Consider the following 26,153-nt stretch of genomic DNA (forward strand, 5'->3'; position numbering starts at 1 on the left):
TCAGTATTTAGTTAAGTTTAATGTCCTATCCTCCAACAAATACTTGGAAAACTTAGCCATTTAAATGTAGATTCATATTCTATCCACAAAGTTATACTGAATATGTCATTGCCAGGCACTTGGGATATATAAGTGAACAAAACAAAGTTCTGTGTCCTTATGGAACTTACATTCTAGTAGGGGGTGTCTGACAATAAACAAAACCAATAGATAATAAATAGATTGAGATAGATAAGTAAGTAAATAAATAAGTAAATAAGTAAGTAATATTAGAAGGTTGTAAACGCTATTGAGGAAACAAGATCTCAGGAAGAGAGAAATAGGGGTACTTGGAGTTGAAGGGTATGGTTTGCAGTTTTGAATAGGGAAAAGGTAACATTTTGGGCGAAGGTTTTATAAGATAATTTTAAGCAAAGTTTTGATGGGATGAAAAAGTTAGCAGATGAATTTCTTTTTCTTAAGATTTTATTTATTTGAAAGACAGACAGAGAGAGAGAGAAAGCATGTCCATGAGCGGGGGGAGGGGCAGAGGGAGAAGCGGGCTCCCCTACTGAGCAGGGAGCCAGATGCGGGGCTTGATCCCAGGACCCTGGGATCATGACCTGAGCCCAAGGCAGATGCTTAACTGACTAAGCCACCCAGGCGCCCTGAAGTACTTCATTTTTTTTATTAAGGATTTTTATTTATTTGTTTGAGAGAGAGGGAGAACACAGAGGGCGAGTGAGAGGGAGAAGCGGACTCCCCGCTGATCCTGGGATCATGACCTGAGCCGAAGGCAGATGCTTAACGACTGAGCCACCCAGGCGCCCCTAGCAGAAGAACTTCTTAAGTAGAGGGAATAGCTGGTGCAAGGCTCCTGAAGTGGAAGCCTGGCTGGCATGTTCAGTACAAGAACAGGGGCCTTGTAGACCTAAATTAATTTGTTTTGCAATGTAGTATCCATAAATCATTTGTTGTGAGTGTTTATCCATGTTCTCTGGATTTATGACCCCTCAGTATTTTGAGGTAGAGACAACAGCATTTTCCAGTGAGTTAGATGCAAGGTAAAAGCGTATATACCCTTATGCTCCAAGGGGCAGCATAGGCAAAAGTAGGAATGACATTCTGTTAGGAAAATTGAGAGGCCTGATGAGCACAAGCATGTGAACCAAAGACTGCACTTTTCTGCCCAGAAGTGGATTAAGATAGCTCCTGCGGAAAGAGCTGGATTCTCCTGGAGATTTCATGTTCCCTTCTGTCACACAGATCAAAGAAAATTTGGAGTCCTTAAGTTCTGTGAACTAGAGCATGGTCAAAATGATCTTATCAAGAAAAATCTTAAAGCAAGGGTAATAAAATTCCTCCTACATTATAGGAGTGAGCCTCAGTCCACATCCAGAAGATATTTAATCTTGAGCAATATGGTTATCCTTGAATGCCCAAATTAGAGACAGTTTTGCTGCTTGCCAATTTTCCATTAGAATTCAATATATCTTACCTATCCAAGTACTGTAGTGTATTTGTACAATGATATAAGGACATTGTTTAGCTACTTCTTGGAAAATTACCATGTCTATATATTTACAACTGATTTTTTAGTACTAAATAAACAATCATAAATCTCTCTACTCCATTGTTTATGACCTACTTCAATTAGACTTACAAATATTTTAAAAGGCTTTTTGCAAGAAAAATCACACTAAAACCTCTACTGTATTGACCAAGTGGAGCCACACATTCTGTCACTTCTAGTAAATTATTAGTTACTCTGAAAATCTTTTATACTCGGCACACTGACCTTAAAGAATGACCTAATATAGTTGCATTTCAGACCTACCAGATTTAAATAACATGTTGGTAATAACCCCTAATTAATTATTTAAGCTATTCATTTATTGACTAAAGTCTTCTCTACTGCATATAATTTCTCTATACTATAATATTTCATCTAAGAGAAAATGTGTTAGAAATAGGAAAGGGTAACAGGCAAAAATAGCTCCAGGCATTTTGTGCTGAAGTTGTGAACCTCAGCTTTTTTGTCCATCCAGATGGTGACATCCTGATCATTTTAATCAGCATATTTTATTTGGGTCATAAAAACATTATAAATATTAAATCACAGTGCAGTCAAACCTGGAGTATTGCCACTTCTTTTAATGACTATATGACCATATTCTAGGTAGTATTATGTACAGTGTCAGAGTCCAAAGACAGTGATATTAAAGTGTAAAATTATTTAATCTTTTTATTATTTTGATCAGGCCAAGGAGGACTGAAATGTCTAATAACTTTTGGGAAGGAAGCCTTGCCATTTTATGAACTATAGTCAATCTTTCACAAAACTCACCACAGAATTGTCAGCAGCAATAATTTCTTTTATAGGGAATGCAGTGATTACCATAGTTCCATCTAAAAATTGCCGATCTATATTCATGTGATTAATGTAACATGGAATTTACAAATTTAAATGCATAATGCTGGAAAAGTAGAAATGAAGATTTTTATAGTAATGCAAATCTGTGCTGCATACATTTAATACTTTATCTCATGGGTTAGAAAGTGAATTGTGTTTAATAGCTCAACATTTTTAATTGGGCTTGCGTTGACAATAAATTGTTATACACATTTTAAGTGGATTTCCTAACTTCTCAAATATTTAACTGCCTACTCCATTTTCATGTCTACTACAAGCATACAGACAAGTACTTTATGTAAAGTGTGCTGTTATCATTTCTAAGTGGCTTTTTGGTTTTTTTCCACCCACACATTGTTATCCCTATGGGCAAATCTTGGTAGAGGTTTTTTTTGTCCTAATGGTAAAGCAATTTCAAATGGGTTCTCCCATCAGAATGATCTTACAAGGATCAGTTTTAGATATTCTGTCCAATAAAAGGACTTGTAATGTTAGTAAAATGACAGTACAACATTGAGAGTAGCACCAGGGGAGAGAGAGATCATAGAAAAACAGAAAAATAACTAAAAGACTTCCAGTAAATTAGGAAACATTACTTTCTCAACACATGCTTTTTCTCTTTCTTCATTTTCATATCACCCTTTTGTGTTTTCTGTTTTCCTTTTCCTCTTGTAGGTTCTAAAGGAATTGAGATTGCTGAAACTCTAGTTACTCCTATAGGCCAAATAAACCTTCTTGTGGAAGCAAATAGTATTGGCAGTTTCTCCAACTTAGGTTTTTCTTTAGTTATGTGAAAGTGACTCCCTAGATAAGCAAAAAAGTCAACCAGAATATTCTTCTGGTATACTATAATGTCACTTAAGGGAGAACATTTCCCTAACATACATTGCCAGTATATTCAATCCATGAAGTAGTGAACATTTTTCAGACATCCAGCAAGTGTGCTAGGAGGTATGTAAAAACAGAGTGGGTTATAAAAGAAATCCTATGTTTCTGGGACGTTAAAATCTATTCAGAATGATAAAGCACATACATGTCAAACAGTTTATTAATAATGCAAAGCAATATGTTAAGTACCACAATCATTTTACTTTCCTGCTAATTTTTTTTCCTACGTCTCTGGCTGCTGCTTTCTCTGGAACATTGCATTCCCCATCCAGCCATTAAATGGTAGTATTTCTGATACTTGGTCCTGGATTTTCTGTATTATCTCTGGTTACAACAGGCAATTATATCCATACCATTAATTTCCACCTATACCCATGGATACTAATGTTTATATATCCAGGCCACACTCTCTTCTGCCTTCTTGATACCTCTTCTTTCTTTCTTTTTTTTTTTAAGATTTTATTTATTTATTTGAGAGAGAGAGAGAGAAAAAAAAAATGGAGGGAAAGGGCAGAGGGAGAAGGAGAAGTAGACTCCCCGCCAAGCAGGGAGCTCATGTGGGGCTTGATCCCAGGACCCTAGGATCATGACCTGATCTGAAGTCAGACATTTAACAGACTGAGCCACCCAGGTGCCCCTTGATTTCTCTTCTTCAATAACAGATCCAAAAGCTGACTCATAATCTTATCTTCCCATCTAGACCCTCCTCTAGGATTTCTGCTTTAGGGAATACCATCAGCATTCATCGAGATGTGAAATCTAGAAACACAGTAGTCATCCTTGACCCTTCTCTCTCAAATCCATCTGCTTCTTTCCATGTCTACCAGCCCACCACTCTAATCGAGGCTTCCTGTCATACTTCACTAGAAGGATGTCTCTTAATTTGTCTGTGTTCATCTGCGCTGATTCTTTCCAAAGTACTGTCCATACAGCACACAAATTTGTCTTTAAAATTGAAATTCTGGTCCTACTATCCTTTTGCTTAAATGTATCAATGTATCCCATAAATCCAGTTTTGTTTTTGTTTTTGTTTTGTATAGGCCTTTGTCAACCTGCCTGATCTGGTCCCTGTCTGTCTCTCTGTCTTTGCTCTGTCTCCTCCAGCTACACTGGCTTTCTTAAAGACCTTTATTCTTGTCCTGCTTTTTCTTCCACAGAGATATGAATGGGAGAATTATTTCCTTCTTAACCTTAGCTTTTATTTGGTTTTTAGCTCCTAGCTTATGCATCCCTTTCTCAGGGAACCTCCTATTAATAGATTGTCACGATACACTATACCTTTTCTTCGTCACTTATTAAACAATTACATTTCTTTATGTGATGATTTTGTTGGTGTCTGTCCTTCCACTTGACCAAAGTTATACGAAGCAGAAGGAAGGAGTATCTGTTTTGCTCACTATTATAACTCTAGTACTTAGCACTGTGTCTGGAACACAATAGGAGCTCTAAATATGAACCTAATGATTATGCAAATGATGAATGAATGAATGAATGAAAGAAACAAAGACTGTAATAGAGAGTAATAGAACATTTATTAAAGAGAAACAGAAGAGGTTATAGGGAAGAGTTAGTGGAGGATATGATACTTGGTAGTCTTGGAAGGAAAGGGAGATTTGGAAGAAACAGTGGGGAGTAGAAATGCATTCCAATCTGGGAACCATATGAGCAGAATCCTAGGAATAGAAAGTATCTTCTTTTACATGATTGGATGGTAACTTAACCAGGTAAAGCACTTTGGTTTTTTGTGAAGAGTGTGGCATTTTTTGTGAAGAGTGGAGGTAAAATTGATTATGCAATAGTGGTCCAAACTTATGGACTCAACTTCCAGGCAGTCAGAGACTGTCCCAATAACACATTGAGTACATCATTACATGTCCTTTTGGGGGATTAAAAAATTTTACTCTTTTGCAATTATTAATTGTCTCTGAGGGAAAGGGTGTTTTCTTAGCATAGGACACTTCAGTTGATCTTTAAAAAAATAACACAGAAAATATTTGGACCAATCTGTGACTACTTGATGCTATTCTGGGGAGTTATTTGGAAAAGCTTGATATTAATGGATGTAACTGTAAGTGTTTTCAGTTCAGGTCGGGATGACCAAGTCCCTCACAGTTTTTTTATGTTTTAAAATTCTTTCATAGTTTACCAATATAAGTTGATATATGCATAATGAGGTAGTAGAAACTGTGATGATATTACCTAGCTTCCTCATGAGACCTCCATCATCTATTCGACATTGACTCAATATGATCAAAAGTAAAAATGGAAAAGATGTGAATTGTTTCTGTTTTGCATCTCTTTAATTCCTCTTCTCTTGTTTTAATTCTTGGTTTGTGTTGGTGACCTTTACGGTGTTGGGCAAGCATCCCCTAAGCTTTTATCCAGTGATTAAGAAGCATTCATTATGCACTCTATTTGACATGGTCATTACTTAATGCTCACTTAACAAAATTCTACAAGACCAAATTATCACAGTGGGTGAAGGAACAGATGGCCAGCTGGCCAGAATCCATGTCTGCTTTTTTTTATGCCTTCTCAAGTCTGCCACAAAGAAGCCACACGCGAGACCTGAGGAGGCAATCCAAGCAGTAACTCGCTTGTCCAGCTGTGCTTCCAGCATTCTCAGCTGTGAAGTCTGAGTAGACATCCTTCCCATTTGAGTGTAGCTGGAACCTCTCCTATAGAGATCTTGCTGCTTCATGATTAGGATGGCAGTCACAGAGGGTAGATTCCAAAAGTGAAAATAGAAATCCTTTCCCCCACCTTCAAAAATCAAAACCACTATTCTGGGTTTCAAGAGAAAGAACTGTAGTTTTGTGGAAATAGTGCACCTGTTTGGTGTTTTGTTTTATTTTGTTGAGCCTATTTTTTTTTTAAAGATTTTATTTATTTATTTGAGAGAGAGAGAATGAAAGACAGAGAGCATGAGAGGGAGGAGGGTCAGAGGGAGAAGCAGACTCCCTGCTGAGCAGGGAGCCCGATGCAGGACTCGATCCCGGGACTCCAGGATCATGACCTGAGCTGAAGGCAGTCGCTTAACCAACTGAGCCACCCAGGCGCCCCTTGTTGAGCCTATTTTTAACACCAATTTGTGATTATAAGATTATCCACACTCTGATATTTTACAAATTGTGACAGCCTTCAACAATGTAAATCAGACTTGGCCTCGGGCTTAAAATTAGTTGTTGAAACCTGCTAAGTGTGGATGAAAAAGAGCTACAGATGAAAATGCATCCAATCTCTAAACTTTAGAGGTGTTTTTTTTAATAGATCATTATTAGTAGTTTGGATTATATGCTAATTCCTAAAAGTAATAATAATTTTTGGTCAATCATCATACATTTATGAAGCAACATCAAAGTATCTAGCATTTTATCGGGGTCTTTGGGGACACAAAAATATAAGAAGGTAGGGGCGCCTGGGTGGCTCAGTTGGTTAAGCGACTGCCTTCGGCTCAGGTTGTGATCCCGGGGTCCTGGGATCGAGCCCCGCATCGAGCTCCCTGCTCGGCGGGAGGCCTGCTTCTCCCTCTCCCACTCCCCCTGCTTGTGTTCCTGCTCTTGCTGTCTCTGTCTCTGTCAAATAAATAAATAAAATCTTTAAAAAAAAAAAATATATAAGAAGGTATTTCTAGGCACAAGTAGTTTATAGGAACCCCCACTCCTTATATTTTATAAGTTTACAATCTCATTAGGGAGATAAAAGAGACCCATGAAATAGAGAAGGAAGCAATGTCCAGTGAGATATTAGACACACAGTACAAGTGGCAAGTTCAGTCAGAGCCTGAAAAATGTGAGAGCTGTCAAAGAAAGATTGAGGAAGAACATGGAAATTTTGTAGCTTAGAGACCCCATGTGGAAAAGTGAGATTACTTGATGCTCCTGTAACTTGGGCTCAAATATTTGCTTGTAATAATACACATGGAGAACATTGGTCTCTGCTCTGTCTTAAATCTATACCCTTTCCTATTGATACGTAGAAGAGGGATAGCTAATGGCAAACTGGAATGATATCTTACCATTTTGCACCACCTGCTGATGTGTATTCTTGAGCTTGAATTGTATTTTGCAAGATGTGGCATGTGAGTTGGACAGATACACTTAAATAAGTGATTTGCAGAGTTCTGTTTGGAAACAGCTCCCTGGTTAAAGAGGACTTTTTAAGGAATTAGAGATAAACTGGTATAATTTCATAGAGATAACCAAAGCTGGCTTTTTACGGTTATTAGAAACAGAAAGAGACTTTTTCCCCTTAGACTGATAAAAAAATTTTTGAATGTTAGTTTTATCAATTAACTTGGATTGCATTTACAGTTTCTGAAATTTCATAGGAATTTTCACAGGAAAATCATTACTCTTATTCTAGTGGCCATCTGGAAAAAAAAGTACGATTTGACTATAATAATGGTCGATACTTTTGATATCCATGTTTCTCTTAGACTTTAGGAGTGTTTATTCTGTTGACCCAATACTTCAAAGTACACCCAGGTCTTATGTTACTAACTTCAGCAATAATAATTCAATTTCAGGGGCGCCTGGGTGGCTCAGTTGGTTAAGTGACTGCCTTCGGCTCAGGTCATGATCCCGGAGTCCTGGGATCAAGTCCCACATCGGGCTCCCAGCTCAGCGGGGAGCCTGCTTCTCCCTCTGACCCTATCCCCTCTCATGCTGTTTCTCTCTCTCTCTCTCTCTCTCAAATAAAATAAATAAAAAATAAAAATAAAAAAAAATAATAATAATTCAATTTCATTCAGCATTCATTAAGGCTTCTATCTGTGATCTCTAATACTTATAGGTATTTTATGTCAGATTTAGTTTCCTTTGTTTTAGAAAGAAAATCAAAGGGCAACATTGTCTTTTGTCTGTGTTCAGTATGTATTGCTCTGTTAATGATAAAACTATACAATCAGTCAGCAAATATTGTTGGTTAGCTAAAGGTGTTTCAAGATAGCATTTTTGGAGGATTAAAAAATGTGTGTGCATTATGACTGGAGAGTAATGAGACAGATTTCTATTTGCTTAATAAAACATTCCAAGCTGAGACTTTCCATTAAGTGGGTGGTGGTTTAGGAATCTTTCTTCGGCAGTAGTGCAGGATGAATAGACATGGGGAAGGATGAGAGGCTGTGCTGCATGATAAAATGTGGCAATAGCAATAGTTATCCCTTTGTAAAATGATAGATCCTTTTGCTATAGTTTGTAATTAATTTTTTAAAAGTCACACCCAACTCTAGACAAAAGTTTTAAGTGGGTAAAGATCAGCCCCAAGAAATCTTAATTCTTTCTTTGGTACTTCATTCTATCTTGTAGTGCCAGATCCTCCTTGATGCCACATAGGTAGCCATTCTGCACTCTTCCTAGGCACTGCTCCAAATTTAAAATGTTCTCTTGATCTTGTGATGAGAGCCAAGTAAAATTAGTTTTAGCTAAGCTGTTAATTGTTGATGAATCTGAGTGCCTTGCCAGCCAACTCTAACAATAAATGAGGGCTCTGGTTTCCTTAACCATCTGCATTGCTGTAAGAAAACAACTACTTGGGGACTGTAGTGGTTTGAGTACCTCTCCAAAATTCATGTCTACCAGGAATCTCAGACTGGGACCTTCTTTGGAAATAGGGTATGTGTTTGTTTGCTAGGGTTGCCATAACAAAATTCCACAGCCTGGTGGCTTAAACAACAGAAATACATTTCCTCACAGGTCTCCAAGGGCAAGATCAAGGTGTCAGCAGATTTGGTTCCTCCTGAAGCCTTTCTCCTTGGGTTGTAGACAGCCAACTTCTTGCTTTGTCCTCACATGGCCTTTTTTTCTGTGTGTGCATGTCACTGATGTCTCTTTGGTGTGTCCAAATTTCCTCTGCTTATAAGGGAAGTTGGGTTGGATGAGGGCCCACCCATATGACCTCATTTAACCTTAATCACTTCTTTAAAGTCTCTCTCTCCAAGCACAGTCACATCCTGAGACACTGGAGGTTAGGGCTTCAACATGAATTTTGGGGGAACAAAATTCACCTCATCACAGGGCCTTTGCAGATGTAAGTAATTAAGAGTTTTGAGATTAAATCATCCTGGATTAGAGTGGGCCCTAAATCCAATGACTGGTGTCCTTCTAAGAAGAAGAGAGAACATACAAAACACAGGGAAGAAGGCGTATGAGACTGAAGGCAGATTTTGGAGTCATGCTACTATAGGAGCCCCCAGAGGCTGGAAGAGAAAAGGACAGATTTTTCCCTTGTGCCTTCAGAGGGAGTATGGCCATCCAGACACCTTGATTTCAGACTTCTAGCCTATAAAACTTTGAGAGAATAAATTTCTGTTGTTTAAAGCCACCCATTTTGCAGTAATTTGTTATGTAGGGACCCTAATGACACTTCTTTAGCCACTAATTATCACAGTGCTTTCCTGTGGACAATTAATATATAAAGAGTTCAGCATTAACTCTTGAGGAGAAAGTTTATCTGTAGGTGTTTAAAAACAAAAACAAAAATAAAAACAACTCTGTTTAGCCTCAGATTTCAATTTTCATAATCTACTCAAATATTTTTACATTTAAAGAACAATTTGTTACATTTGCATATTCTCCTCTAAAATGGAACGCTTTAGGTTTTTTTATAGTTTACTCATCTTTATATGTATAAAATACCCATAGATAATTTTTCTCCTCAAATGGCTGAATTTGCACTTTACATTTCAAAGAGAGAGGAGGAGGAGGGAAGAGGAGGGAGGGGAGGAGGAGAAGGAGAAATAACAAGAGTAAAAAATGGTTTGGAAACATCAATCAAGTCAACGTTCCCAGAATAATTCCTTCTTTTTCAAACTAGTTTTAAAATAAAGTGGCAGTGGCTCAAAATGGCAACTGCCAAAATGCTCAAACCTTATTAAATGTAAAAACAACACTATGATAAGAGAACTTTCCTGTGGTTTTAAGACCAGACTTTGAAGTGAACTTTGGGTAATAACTCTTCCTATGGGAACAGTTTGTGAAACGGTGCTTTTGCAATTGCTGGATTGGTATTTCCTCATAACATAACTTAAAATGTACATTTATTTTTAATATCTAAGAGCCAGTGTTTTGGGAGAATAATTTGTAAAATTGACTGAGTCTATGTACACATAATCACAAGAGAGGGTTAACCTATTTACTTCCTAATAATCTGCTTACACACTACACTGTAAGGAATTCATGATTTGGGGCATAGTCGCTGAATGTGTGAAAAGCTAACCATGTTACACATATAGAAATGAATTCAACTCTCTGCTGTTGGAATTATGAGAAGGTAGATGCAGAAAAGTAGCAAACCATATAGATCCATTACTTTTGTGAGCAATTAATCTTGTTGACATACTTAATATGAGCTTACATAAAAATGCCTGGAAAGCATGCTGTTGAATCCAGTTGTTCATTAATATTGATCATATACTGTCCCCATTGTGTTAAGAGCTACTTAAAGATTACCTATAAAAGTATTAGAGCATTATTGATTTTAAAACTTCCTGAAGCCTCTTGTATCTTAAAAGTCCACTTATGCTTTTATTGTTAAAAGTGATATGATATTACCTAGTGCTATTGTCTTATCAGATGATTTGGACTTTTAGGAATACTAATCAGAACGGAATCTTGTAATCACCATTCTGTACCTGTTACACAAAAGGAAGCAAACTTTTTAAAACAGACTTTTAAAGTGGAAAAGAATTAAGATCACCTTTGTTTATCTTATTTTTGTTTTTACAAGCTCTAAGTTGTTGAATAAGTCTCATTTGTTTTCAGATTTTGCTCTGCTATAAAATTGTTTTCAAAGCTGTGTATAAGACACACACGACTTATACACAGCTTTGAAAACAATTTTATAGCAGAGCAAAATCTGAAAACAAATGAGATATAGAATATATACATATACATATATGTGTGTGTGTGTATTTACATGTTACAGAAAAGGCCTAAATATACTAAAGTTTTGGCAGTAAAAGTGAAGAATGTAGCCATATTGCAAGCATTTGTTAATATGATTTCACTAAGGAAACCTAGAATTAAGTTTCCAGAAACCATCAAACCATTATATAAACTATATAAATATAATTTATATGTATATATATATATATAGAGAGAGAGAGAGAGAGACTATGGACTCTGAGAAACAACCTGAGGGTTCTAGAGGGGAGGGGGGTGGGGGGATGGGTTAGCCTGGTGATGGGTATTAAAGAGGGCATGTACTGAATGGAGCACTGGGTGTTATATGCAAACAACGAATCATGGAACGCTACATCGAAAACTAATGATGTAATGTATGGTGATTAACATAACATAATAAAAAAATAAATGTATATAGTTACAAATATATATAGTTACAAATCTATATATTTGTACAAATATATACAATATATATATTTATAAATACTGAGCATATTATATTTTCAGTAAAGGATAACCATTAAAATTACTTTTAAAAAGTGAGGTGCATAAACTGGATGACTAAATATTTTCTTGTGTTGTGAGCTTACTCTTCCAGCTGCTGATAATTTTAATTCCCTTGAAAGTATTTATCCAAATTACTAGTAGAGTGCTCAGCACATAATAGTTTCCTAATGAATAATGTTATTTAACCTGAAATTAGAACAACCACAAAACTCCCAAACTGCTCTATGTTGATCAAGGTCAGGGCCACTGTTTTTCTTACCTTCATAGTACAAGCAACAATATACACTGTAGATGATGGTTTTTCTTTATCAGTGTGCCAACACCTTAAATGATACTTATTTTCAGTATCAAAATAGATGAGATTATTGGATGGGGGAAAACACAAAAACAGAAAGGAGTTTCCTGAGATCTCTAATTCTCATATGTTTAGCCCAATTACCACTTGGAGAAAGAAATCTGGAAACTGTTGATAAATATTTTAATTGTCACTATTTAATATCCAACTACAAAACTTTTTGGCTTCCATGTGAGTTGAGACCTGGGGCTACATTTATTTTATAATCTTTATGTACTAATTTATATATTCTAATTATTTCATCTTGCTAATGCTTTAAGTGAATGTCTTTATTTACAAATACCAAAGACCAAAACACTGTTGATGAGATTATACAATGTTACGTTTTTCTTGATTCCACATTTGCCAAAAATTAAGATACACGTAATTGTTATGCAAAAGTTTACATTCTAATGATCTTTTATTTACTATTGTAATACTTTACAGATACAATATTCTTGAAGCTTAAGCCCTATTAGAGACAAAAAATATTGGAACCCAATTACAAATTTAAGGAATTTGAATCTTGAAAGGTGTAGAAAAGTTATAGAAAGTATCCTAATTAATTACCAAATGAAAAGCCAAAGATATTGATATCTTATAAACCTCAATTTGAATAGGGTTTGGGCAAAAGATGAAATGGTCATCACTCACTTTGCCATACCCTTGTTTATTCAGAATGTATCAAGCACCTGCTATGTGCAGACTGTGACTCCTCCCACAGAGAATTTGTGGTTTACTGGGGAAAAGGGAGATGTAACCACTCATTTCAACACTCTATCATGAGTACTCCAAAAGAGTATGTACGAGGCGTACAATGAGTTTAATAGTATGATCATTAGGAACAAACAAACAAAACGTCTATGTCGGGCATGGTCACTTTCTTTCTTATCCTCACAGAACAAGCAAGAGTATATACATACAAAATATGTGATTACAAAATAATATTGGGAAGATATTCATGTTTGACAGTTGATTTCAAACATAGCTGAAATGGAGCACTGTTAGTATAGTAGAGCCTATCTCTATCTATATTCATAATATCTAAGACACCCTAACCCATTTGCTGAAAACACTCTGAAATATTTCCATTTAGGAATGCTTTGGAGTCCTGCATTATTTATACGAACATGCTTAGTGAATTCATGTTGATCCTGTCATCTGTCAAGATTAACATATTAATGTACAGATCTTCAATATGGCAGGGAGTGTGGCTTAATGGAAAGTACAGAGATGTATAGTCAGGTGGAGTGTGTTAAAATCTTGCCTTTTCCAGTTAGGCATGTTACTTACCCTCTGTGAGTAAGCCTGTTTTCTTGCCTCTAAAAAAAACAAAGATATATTCTTTGAAGAATACTATGTATACTTCATGTTGCTTAGCATTTAAAGCACTCTAGAAAGGTTAAATCCTTGAGCCATTTGCTTTACCTCATCCTTACCCTTTAAATGAAAATCATAGAATTTCTCAGAATAGGAAAAATAACCACAATCATAACCTCTGTTAGCAGGTCATCTTTTTCTGAAACTCAGATGTCAGCATGATGTTCTTTGGGTTGTAAATAAAATCAGCTCTAGTGCTCTATCTCGTTTCTTTTGGGAATCCCAGAGGCTGCACCAAGACTGCTGGACAGGCTTCACCTATGCCCTCAGGAAATATCCAGAGTGTCTTGGACTTTAAATACCCCTGTCAGTTCTGTCTTCAGATTTCTGTATCCACTGGATTCTTGAATCCCTTGGGCTTCATGTGCTGTAGTGCTTCTTCCTTTCTGCCAGTATGAGCCAGACGAATGGCATAGCCCTTTCCCCTTGATTTCCCCAAACACCACACACAGGTCTGTGTGTCTAGCAGACTTGAGTGTAGATCTGGATGCTCCAACAGAGACAGTTCACATAGCAGCTGTGCTAACGACTTTTAGATACCATGAATGTACAGAGATGTACATTCTGAATTTTAGATACCATGGTTTCTTGCTAGCTACTTTTCTTCACCTATTACGGCTTCCCAACATATTGCTTGACCCCTTTCTGTCCTTCAAGTCCACTTCCAGCTCTGTTTTTGGGATCTCCTCTTCTGGATGTTCTCCATCCGCTCCTAAGTTCTCCCCTTTATTATGCAGAGCCACTAGTTCATCCTCAACTTCAAGTCAAGTTCTACTTTTCCTAAGGTGTTGTGGGCTTGAGTAAATGGAGTCTTCTATTCCAGGCTCATATTCACCTTTTGTTCTTCAAAGTGACATTCATAGACCACCTTCCTTGGAATGGTGGCTTTAACTGCTTCTAAGAACTGGCAGAGGTCTTCTGTTTCAGTCTTTTTTGTTGTTGTTTTAAATCCCTCCCTCACCCAGCTTTATAAGAGGAAGAGAGCATAGAAAAGGTTTATTTCCTCTCTGATATAAATTAAATCACTCTCTTAAGGGGAAAAGAATAACTTAATCAATTTTGGTTTTAATAACTTTTTTCCTCCTAGATACAAATCCTTAAACCCACCTTTTCTTACATTAGGTTTTTTTGTTTGTTTTTGTTTGTTTGTTTCTTTTTTAGTTTGAGAAATCACTGAATTCTTATTAGGCTTTGTTTCCTTATCTGCAAAATTGAGAGATTGGATTAGGTGATCTCTAAGGCTTCTTATTTCTTTAAAATTGCATAATTCTCAAAAAGAAAAAAAATTGCATAATTCTTTCAGTGTAATTACTTACATGTATTTTTTTCTCTAGCAGTTATATACATGGCTGTCACTTATCAGTTACTAAAAAACCTGTCATGGTTTTTCTTATTTTGAAGTGAACTGATGAATCAAAACTCTAATATCATTTTTATTTCATTCTCCCTTCCCCAACTTTTCAGTCTCTAAAAAATGTAGGTTTTGGAATCACAGACTGTTAATTTGAGTCCTAAATGCATCACTCGTAGATGTTCATTTGAGAAACATTATCTAAGATTTTTGCCCTTCCTTTTTTTTTTTTTTAATGTAAAAGCTAATGGTAATGACAATGACCTCATGGAGTTGTAAGAAATAAATGAGATTATTTATGTGAAAAGAATTTGTAGATTGTAAGGCACCATCAAATGTGAATTAATTTGGAGGAGGGAAGAAATAGAAACTGAGAAAGAAGAGGATAGATAAGTTCTGTGGCATGCTTTGCATCTTTTAGTAATGGAAGAAACCTGATTCAAATTGCCACAAAAGTGATCATTGGTGTTGAACCTTCTTCCTGTCTTAAACATTGATAGTGTACGACCTTTAGGGCAGGTGTTGGTTAGTTTAACTTACATATAGTGCACAGCACAAAGCTACTGTGTATTGTTTTCAATTGATATGAAGGTATCTGGAGAATACACAGATACACTAATTTCTTTTCACTGTTTGAAAGTTAAGCCCTATCGACAAGGTCCAGACACTATAGGGTTGCCACATTGTTTTCTATTTCATGCATATTCTTATTAGATTCTACTGCTGTTGAATTTCATGAAATTTTAAACTAGAAGAAACTGAGTTTCAAAAACAGTTGCTGGAGAAAGGAATCAAATTTCAAAGTCTTGGCTCAGTGCAAGACAATGTTGCCCAACCCCTAAGTGCTTCCTGTCATTGACACTCTATTGCACTGCTCAAAGTGATGATGGTCAATTGCCTTTGTCTCCATAAGTCTTTAAATGGCTTTGACTAATACTTGAGGAGCCATTTACCATTGTACTCTTCCAACAGCCTTGCCTGGTGGAACTCTCACCCAGTTGCTTTAAGTTGTTACTATTCTTGTGCCCAGCCCTATCACTACCCCCCCCAACTCTCTGCTAAAACTACTTGTTCCTTTTCTTGACTAATCTTCCTCCAGGACTCAGGCATTCACCTTTTCGTACATAGTGGACAGTTTAATTACCCTTCTTTCTTTTCTAATATGCACATCCTAACTTTCTCTTCAGTGGCTTTTCTTTCACTCATAAAGGTGTTCTAGTCTCTTCAGTTAAACAAAATTTAAAAAGACAAAATTAGAGAATACTATACATTTTTCCTTGACCTTTCTTCATCTTCCAGGGAGAGCTTTTTTTTCCTTCAACTTCTCTCTTCCCTTCTTCACATTGTCCAGTCTGGATTCTGCCCCGAGTCAATTAGCATCCTCCAAAGAAGCCAACAGTAAGCCAACTGTGAGACTGTAAGAATTAGAGATGTAAAAGATTTACTGGGGAGTGGGGGAGTGGAAGCAAGAGTAGGTAGGATGAGCCTTCAGACTGTGACATAAACATGTCACCTCCAAAAAGAGAATAGGAAGGAAGGAAGATGGCATAGAAAGAGCCTTGCACTGCCATGCCATTTGCGAAAATCTCAGCCACACCAAAGGGGCACCCCAGAGTAAAAAATGTGCACTAGAGGAGTCCTGAGTTAGGCAGGACTGTCCCAGGTCTATACCCTCATAGTGCTAACAGCTGGTTTTCTCCAAGGGAGATCAGACACCACACTTCTACTGGCTGTCACAGGTACTTCATGCTGGTGAAGTTACTTTCTCAAAGCTTAAAAATGACTATGAGCCGGGGGTGCCAGGATGGTTCAGTTGGTTAAGTTGCCAACTCTTAATTTCAGCTCAGGTCATGATCTCAGTTTCCTGGAATCAAGCCCTGTGTCAGGCTCTGCCCTTTGCGGGGAGTCAGCTTGAGACTTTCTCTCCCTTTCCCTTTGCCCCTGTTTTTCCCCATATTTGTAACTTGATGAGCTACTTCTTATAGACTGGGAAAAAACTGTGGTTCACAGAAGTATGCCCCACTACAAATCCATAAATAGTCAATAAAACTATTGCAACCAAATATCCACTTCCCTTGGACTATGTGGTTACAGTCATTTGCAAGTTTATGCTATTTTTACCAACAGGTTTATAAAAGCTCTTCAGTGTTCATAACTCCAGAAATTGCCATTCAGTATTACTTTTGAAACATGCAGAAGATATTTCACAATTTGGAGAACTTAATACCAATATTTTACTCTGTGCTAATATTTCTTTTTGACCGCTTAATATGCATCAGACACTGTTCGGGTGTTTTAAATATACCAATTCTTTTCATCTGTATCATCACCCTTTGAGATAGATTCTTCTAATACTGACATTTAACCGAAGGTGAGATTGAGGCACAGAGAAGTGAAATAAATCTTCCAAGACCACACGGCTAGAAAGCCAGGAAGCCAGTCTTCAGTCCCAGGCTGTTAGTCTCAGAGCCCCACACAACTACTCCATTTCCTATACCACTAATATCCAGGACACTTTTCTCTATAAAATTGTTAATTGCTAAAGGTTGGCCCAGTATCTCCTTTCAAGCATACACATCATGCAACAATTTTTCTTCTGTCTTTCAGGTCCCTGCATTCCTAATCCATGCCATAATGGAGGAACCTGTGAAATAAGTGAAGCGTACCGAGGGGACACATTCATAGGTTACGTCTGTAAATGTCCTCGAGGATTTAATGGGATTCACTGTCAGCACAGTAAGTCATCCACAGTCATTGTGCTTTTATTAGTATTGATTGCAAAGTATACAAGTCATTATCATTCTTGTTGGTAGTAGACTGATAGAAGCTTCCCACAGCAAAGAACCCTGAGAGTTGGCTAATGCTGCTTCTCTCCCACTGAATACACCACATCTCCCACTGAGGGACTGGACTATGTCTCAATCCTCCCAGTGGTGTATGGGGCTAGTAGTTTTGTGTTGACTCTTTTTCATTATTCTCCAGCTATACTTGCAAAATCTTGCCTTTTATTTTAAATTGCTATATGCCTCTTTCTTTCATATTTGTCCTGCAACTATACTCTTAAAGTTTCCCAGACATTATTCTGATTAGGTTCAGAGATATAAAAGAAAAGAAAACTGCCCACCTGGCTCTATCTATAAGCCAGTTCCCTCCTTCTTACATGTTGGCATTTTTAGTGTGAAAATCTTTGAAAGTTCAACAACTATGTTATCTGGGCTTCTCTCTCTTATCCCAGGTTTTATTTATCCTGGGAAGTTAAACAAAATAGGTCTGCTTGTGATGCTGCCTTCTTAGAAGTATGCCTCAATATAAATGCCAAGTGAGTGTTGGGGGTCCTTAACTGCTGAAGAGGGTGGAGCAGGGAGGCCACCATGAACAGTATGCTGTCAGGGCAGGCCCTTACGGAGGCTGTCACATGGTAGCTGAGTCTTGAAGGAGGGAGAGGATTTTGATCAGAAGGAGGGGAACAGGGGCGCCTGGGTGGCTCAGTCATTAAGTGTCTGCCTTCAGCTCAGGTCATGATCCCGGGGTCCTGGGATTGAGCCCCACATCAGGCTCCCTGCTCCGGGGGAAGCCTGCTTCTCCCTCTCCCACTCCCCCTGCTTGTGTTCCCTCTCTCGCTGTCTCTCTCTCTGTCAAATAAATAAATAAAATCTTAAAAGAAAAAAAGGAGGGGAACAGAGGAATGGCACATGGTAGGAAGAGTGAGGAATGAATATATGAGTTCTAAATACTGGAGTGATGGTTAAGACCAAAGTTGGATGTGTCAGCCAGAGCCAGATTTCCAACCGCCAGCAAAAAACATAGAGTACCTCCTGGCTCTGAGACGATGGGGACATAATGTACTTTTAATGTATTTTTCTGGAGCCTTCTGTAACTGGGAATTTATAAAATTTCTGTAGAAGCCTGTTATAATGGCATTTGTGCTCCTTAAAACAGGCACCTAAACTGCTTGTAATTATCTCTAAGAGCTCAGATCGCCCACAAGGAACTAAGTGGCTACTGATTTTTCTCAGACTGGGGCCTGAGTTGCCAAGGCTGATTCTCCCTCATTGTGGCATCATTGCTCAGCTTTCACACACAAACACCTCAGAACATCCCCAAGCAGATAGACATGGGAGCCCAAAATCTTGGCTGCCTTGATATTCACTTAATCCCATGAAGAGAATATTTCTGTCCTTACGTATTTACAAATCTTTGTGATATGGTGTCAGATCGGTGCTCAGAGGAAGAGATTCTGGCCACCCAGTTGAGTACCTTAATTCAGAGCCACTTGCATCCAATACACACATGCACTTACAGAGGAATCCCCCCCTTGAGATGAGAACAGAATTTTCATAGTGGGATGCTGTCCAAAGTTCTGAGGCAGGAATTTCTCCCAAGGTCAGATCTTCCTAACTTTTTCTTTCCTAAACTGCAGGGCTCTAGGAGGGAGAGGGTAAGAGTATACAAAGATTCAAACTGTTAGAAATCCTTAGAAGGACAGTATTTAAAAGGCATGTATAGACCCTAATGTCACTTAAATATTTCATATTGATTAATTCTCTAACCCTAATCTACTGCTGATGTCAGTGTGGAGTTGGGGCTAGTCCTTAAACTAGAGGTCGAGAAACTCCAAATCTGAGTTCCAACTAATTATATCTGTACAATGGTACAACATTATTTTCACATCTCTGGGCCTTGTTTTCTTCATATTGTGAAGAAACATTTAGTTTCCATTATCTTTAATAGTTTAGAAGTCCCATTGAAGACATCTAGTCATCATTTGATTATCCCGGTATAAGGGAGGTTGCTCTGGACAGGGTCCTGGGGAGGTGTCCACCTGCCTCTGACTCCCACATGTTAGCTATGTTAGCTATGTTAGCTATGAATTCTTTCAAGAGAACCATCAGGTTTGGAGAAATAGAACAAACCATTCTTGGCCCTGCTCCCATGGTGGAATATCCAAGTCTTTTCTCTCATACCTTATACCATATTCAAATAAGCTCATTAATTCACATAATTTTGTTGAATTTCAAAGCTTATTTTGAAACATAAAAAAATTCTCTCCCTTACTGCATCTGGTTCCCCACAAGACTTTAAACCCATGTTAGGAATTGCCCTGGGAAGCCTGAGGCTGAGAGATTCAATTCAGAGCTGGGATTTGTGATCTCAACAAACTAGACCCTATTCTCTGAAGTGCATGGTTATCAGAAAGAACAGAGAATGGAAGGAAAAGGACTGGATTTGGAATCAGAGACCTAGATTTAGACCTGACCTTTACAGTTATTGGTTAAATGACCTTGAGCCAGTTGTTTGACATTTCTGCGATTGAAGACATACAAATCGAGAAATTGAACTAGAGATAGATGGTCTTTGGTTCATATGAGCCAGGAGAGTATTATGGCTAAATGGTTAGCTTGCTCACTGTACAAAGGTTATCAAGCCATTCTCCTTATGATGAAATTGAAAAGGATTATATATTGGGAAAGCAGATTTAGAAGTTCTTGGAGCCCTGAGAGATTTTTTTAGGTAGGAAAAACAAAAAAGCCTCTCTCTCTTTTTAAACAGCTCTTTAATCCTTTGTAAGAACTGCTAGGTATTTGGGTTAATTTTTCACAATGGTAATAGTTTTATGGCCCAAATATGCTCTAGAACCTTGCTGCTCAAAGTGTGAGGTCATACATTAGGCTTGCCTGGAAGCTTGTTAGAAATGTAGATTATCAGGACCACCTCACACCAGCTAAATCAGAATCAGTTTTGTTTTTTTTTTTTCAAAATGATCCCCAATAGACTCCCACACACATATTGAAGTTTGAGAAATACTGCACAAGGCTTTCAGTAGCTGAAAGTAATCAGCTTTCAGTTACATAATATATTATAGGCAAATTATTTATTACGGTTTTTGCAAATCAAAACTATATTGAAACTCAATGAAAATGAGAAATGTACCAATATAATATGAACATTTCATTTGGAAAAAGGATTGAAAAAAATTCTTCAGGCATCCATATATGGGGGAGGTATTAATTTAGTTCTGTATGGCAGAATGTGAATTAAATATCTTTTGGAATATAGCTAAATAGTTAAAGAATTTTAAGTTTTATGATACAGGAATGATAAATACATAATTAATAGATTTACTTTAATAACTATTTTGTCAATATGTTACAAATTAGAAAAAAATGTTTCCAGTGCCAGCATTAATATTATCTACACATGATTTTTTTTAATTAATAGATTTTAGTTTTTAGAATAGTTTTCGGTTTACAGAGAAATCAAGCAGGGAGTTCCCATTTATCCCTCCACCTGCCTGCATAGTTTCCCCCATTATTAACATTCACATTAATATGGTATATTTGTTATAAATGATAAAATGATATTGATACATTATTTTTATCTAAAGTCCATAGTTTATATTAAGGTTCACTTTTTGTATTATACAACCCTATGGATTTTGAAAAATACATAATATCATGTATCTACCATAGCCTCATAAATGGTTTCACTGACCTGAAAATCTTCTGTGCTCTGCCTAGTCATCCCTTCTTCCCTTGCCAAAGCCCTGGCAACCACTGATTTTTTTTTTATTAACTCTACAGTTTTGCCTTTCCCAGAATGTCATGTAGTTGGAATCCTACAGTGTATGTGGCTAGAATAATATAGTATGGAGCCCTTTCAGACTAACTTCTTTCACTTAGCAATATATATTTAAGGTTCCTCCATGTCATTTTATGTCTTGATAGCTTTAAAAAAAAACCACTGAATAATATTCCAATTTATGGATGTATCACAGTTTGCTTATTCATTCACCTATTGAAGAACACCTTGGTTGTTTCCAATTTTTTGGCAGTTATGAAAAACACTGCTATAAACATTTATGTACAGGTTTTTCTTTTGTCTTGTGTGACGTAGTTTTCAACTCACTTGAGTAAATACCTAAAAGTGCAATTGCTTGATCATTTGGTAAGAGGACACCTGAGAGTAAGAAACTTCAAACTGCCTTCCACAGTGGTTGTACCATTTTGCATACTTACCAGCAATGGATGAGAGTTCCAGTTGTTCCATATCCTCACCAGCATTTGTTACTGTAAGGGTTTTGGATTTTAGCCATTACATGTGCATTTTTGATCATGAAAGTAGCAGAGGTTGTAATTTTATAAAACTAGTAATGATTCACATTATTTTTTATATGGAATTACCAAATTATACATGTTCTTAAAATACCATTAGAATAGTGTGAAACACACACAGGTACATATATGTATATGTATGTATATATATGCATGTGTGTGTGTGTGTGTGTGTGTGTAAATTATAAGATGTAAATTATAGGATGAATTGAGCACCAAAATTGTCTAAAGGTTAGACTTTTGAAAGGCATTTTTATGTACGCAGTTTTCTTCTGGGAGCTGCATTTTGGGCTGGCTAGAAGTAATCATATTTTATTTGTTGCCTAGAAACAAATTTAATGCCTTAGGGAAAGACAATTTCTTCATTCCCAGAACTCTTTGTCCATGTTACTTCTCAAAGCATTCTGAGCATTCTTCCCTATGTATGCGCAGCTCCCAGCCTTCAATTCCTGCTAAGCACAAATTTTCTTGGTTCCTCTTCTTCAAGGAAGGAGAGCTCATCTAGGTACCCATCAAGCCCTGAAACAAAAAGGATTGGTTTAAAGAAGTAGCCCAAGGGCGCCTGGGTGGCTCAGTCAGTTAAGTGTCCATCTGCCTTTGGCTCAGGTCCTGGGATGGAGCCCCACATTGGGCTCTCTGCTCAGCAGGGAGTCTGCTTCTCCCTCTCCCTCTGCCCCTGCTCCTGCTCTCTCTCACACTCTAACAAATAAATAAAATATTAAAAAAAATTTAAAGAAGTAGCCCACATTATCTGATTCACTGAAGACAATATGCTTTCTAGTCCCTTCACCCACTGAAGAAGTTGGCCAGAAAAATATAGAATCTAAAACTTTCCTCTTCATATGTTATGCTAACTATTATAAACCAATGTGTTCTTAATTTTATCCTATTGATTAATGGATTCATATGTTCAACAGTATTTATTTTTATTTTTTTGTCTCACATCAGATATTTATTATGACTTTATGAGTACTATTAATTCTAACCTACCATTAAACAACACTTATCAGTAATACTGACAATAAATGATACCCATCTTGAAAGCAGGCATTCATTTGTATCACAGACCTTGCACTGAATTCAGCAAGGAAATCAAAATGCTTTGTAAGATGTGTGGCAAAAGATTGATTCAATGACTAAAAAATGAAAGCACTTGAATTCCACATGATCAAGATTAAAAAGGAAGTTGTATTCTGGGTGAAAAAGATATGATTCCAGGCTGATGGAGCATGGGTCTGTGAGTCATTTTGCTTTTGTAGCTTAAATATTTCACTTTTCTCAGAGTTAGCCAAAGATATTTGCCATTTTGAGGATCATTGTTAATTGGCTTAATAACATATTTGTCAATTACATGTTTTCTCTGGTAAGTGATGCTTAGTAAACATACAGACTTTGGTTTCACCTCGCTCTGTTGAATCAAAATCTTTGGTCAGTACCCTGGATATAGTTGAAAGTGTTCATATGGTCCGTAGGTGTACCACGCTAAGGACAACTGGCTTAAAAAATGGCCTTTACTCTCCAAATTTTACTGGAGGAAGCCATGCTGTTAGGGAAGAATTCTGGATTATGCTGGGGTTTTTGATGCAGCTGTCTCTAGATCAATTGATGAAGGGTCAGTTAGCGCTTAATGGTTCTGTGCTTCAACTTCCTTATCCAATAATTCAATTCAACTTAACAAACACTGAGAACTTCACAATATGTTATATGCTGGAAATATCACTTCTATAAAAACTGGAATTAATAATCTGTTATCCTTCCCTAGACAGGATATTTGTTAGGATCAGATGAGAGGTTTGAGAACATACTTTACATATTTTAAGGTGTTAACTATCCTTACTGGGCTAATATTTTAAAATGTAATGGGGATTCCTAATGGTCTTTAATTTTTCCCTTCCTCTAAAAACATTTTAATTGTAATTTTTTTAAGAAAAAAGATGAGTGGTGGGCCAAGGGGAAGCTCAATTTGTAGCTCTATGCTTTTCTATAAGAATTCCTCTCTTAACATCCTTAATTCTTATAACTAATTATTATTTTTTAAAATTACTCTTTCTGCTTTTGGCTTGATGGCCTCTTTACTTTAGCTTTCCACTAGAGGATCAGTTTGTCTTAATAAAATATTTACTTGAAAACTGTGTGGAAACTTTACCTGGAGTTATTACTGACACCTGCAAACTATGTAACTACACTGGCTAAATAAACACCTCTAATGAGACTTCCAAAATAGACTTGTCTCCAACCCCAAAAGATTTTCTGATTGTGGGCTGAAATTTCAAATTGTCCTATTCACCAGTGACTTTACAGGTCAGTGTTAGCCACCTTAACTCTTTAGCCACAGGTTCTCAAACTTAGTGTGCATCTAGGAGTACAGATAAATATTTAGATTTCTTTTGCTCATATATAGATATTCCAATTTAATACATATAATTGTGGACCCAGGTCTGACTTAATAAGTACCCTAGTGAAAATGATGCAGATGATTCTAGAACACTGATTCTCAACCATGGCTGCACATTAGAATTACTTGGGGACCTATGAAAAATACTGATGCCTGGCTCTCACCCCAGAGACTGTGATTTAATTGGTCTGGGGTATCGTCTAGGCATTAGGAGTTTTAAATCTCCCCAGATGATTCTAACGTGCAACCGAGGCTGGGAATCAGTGTTCTAGAACCATACTGTGAGGAATTACTATGCCTTAAAAAAACTAAACAGAGGAATACTTAAAGAGAAACCGAGCTTGGGATACACAAACATAATCCCACATTAAATGTATAATCATGCAACCTTATTGAATTTTGTCATTTTCAACCATTTACAGCAAGAACTGATTAAAAGAATCAGGCCAGAGAAAGATATTAGCTCACTGTTCTTTAAATATGTTATCCCTTAATCTATCAGAGTTCCAAGGCATTTTAATTTTTGTGTTTTCATCCTTGGCAGGAGCCTTTCAAAGAGCACTATCTTGGGAGATAGATATATAATGGATATTTACACTATTCAAATATGGACACAGTTGTGATTTTTTGCAATAAGACACTCATATTCAAAAACTCAAAATATTTGAAAATTGTTACTTTTAATAACAGTTAAACATTCTTTTTTTTCCTGTTACTTATTAAAAGAAATTTGATTGTCAGGAAAACAAACTCTGAATAAAAACACGTTAAACAAATTTTGCCAGAAGGTTATACTCATGAAAGTGGTGTACTTATACTAATAGACCTGACCTTCTAAAACTGATTGACTCATTATCGTATAAAGGATCTCCAGGAATAGAGGTAGTACCACAAATACAGTTTAAAAAAAATAATTTGTTTGCATGTAATCCAAATTTCCCAAGCTTCCCAGCTTGTGCTCTTAACATTGATTTCCAAATTTCTGTTCTATGAACTACCATCGTCCATCCCAGTGCCCTATGTAAAGCCTCATTCTCCCCTGAAAACTTAACCAAATCGCTGTGAAGAAGCAATTTATTTATTTACACATTTGACACATTTTTTTGGAGCTTACTTACTATTTTGCCAGGTTGCCAACATGTGCTTAGGAAAGAATATAAGCTCTCTGGCTCTGCTGCTGGTCCCATCTTAAAAATACTGCTAAGCAGTAGGCTGCTCTGTCTTCTGCTGGTGGCCATCCAGGCAACTGAAACTGCACATGATCTGAGGCTTTATAAGCCATTTTAACAACATCGGGTTCTACTGTGTTCCCTGGGGCTGGAACGCCATGTGACTTTTTCCAAAGCCTCACACATTCCTTTATACACACAGCTGCTCAGCCTAACTGCTCTTCCATTTAGGGCTCAAACTGACACCTCAGAGGTGCACCTCTCTTACTCTCATCTCAACCATTTTTCCCAGGGAGTCTTTTTGCAGACTCATTTCATTTTAATCAGTTATAAAAGCAATAGCATCTGTGCACATTGGCTCCATAAGACTCTGAAGTCTACTCAGCCAACAGATATATGTTAACTCCTTGTTCTGTGCCAAGTACTGTTCTGGACATTGCGATACAGTACTGATCCAAAATAACCAAGTCCCTGGTATCATAGGACTTCCATCCTGATGGGAAAATGGGTAATAAAAACTATGATGCATGAATTTACCGTATGGCCCAGCAATCGTCCTCTTGGGCATTTATCCCAGAGAAATTAAAACTTAAATTCACACAAAAATCTATATGTGGATGTTCTTAGCAGCTTTATTGATAATAGCCAAAAATAGAATCAGCCCAGATGCCCAGGTGAATGGTTAAGCAAACAGTTGTATATACATACCATGGCATACTTA

General features: G+C 37.0%; 1 protein-coding gene across 2 annotated transcripts in view; it reads left to right on the forward strand.

The window, feature by feature from the left end:
* Positions 1-26,153, forward strand: part of EDIL3 (EGF like and discoidin domains 3) — a 389,745-nt gene that overhangs the window by 167,076 nt on the left and 196,516 nt on the right. For both annotated transcript variants that reach the window (XM_006734136.3, XM_006734135.3), the window contains one exon: positions 17,364-17,492. In XM_006734136.3, coding sequence (XP_006734199.1) covers positions 17,364-17,492 — 129 coding nt within the window. The remainder of the gene's footprint in view (positions 1-17,363; positions 17,493-26,153) is intronic.

Source organism: Leptonychotes weddellii, chromosome 7 (genome assembly GCF_054177405.1).
Source record: "Leptonychotes weddellii isolate Sample4059 chromosome 7, ASM5417740v2, whole genome shotgun sequence".
NCBI lineage: Eukaryota > Metazoa > Chordata > Mammalia > Carnivora > Phocidae > Leptonychotes > Leptonychotes weddellii.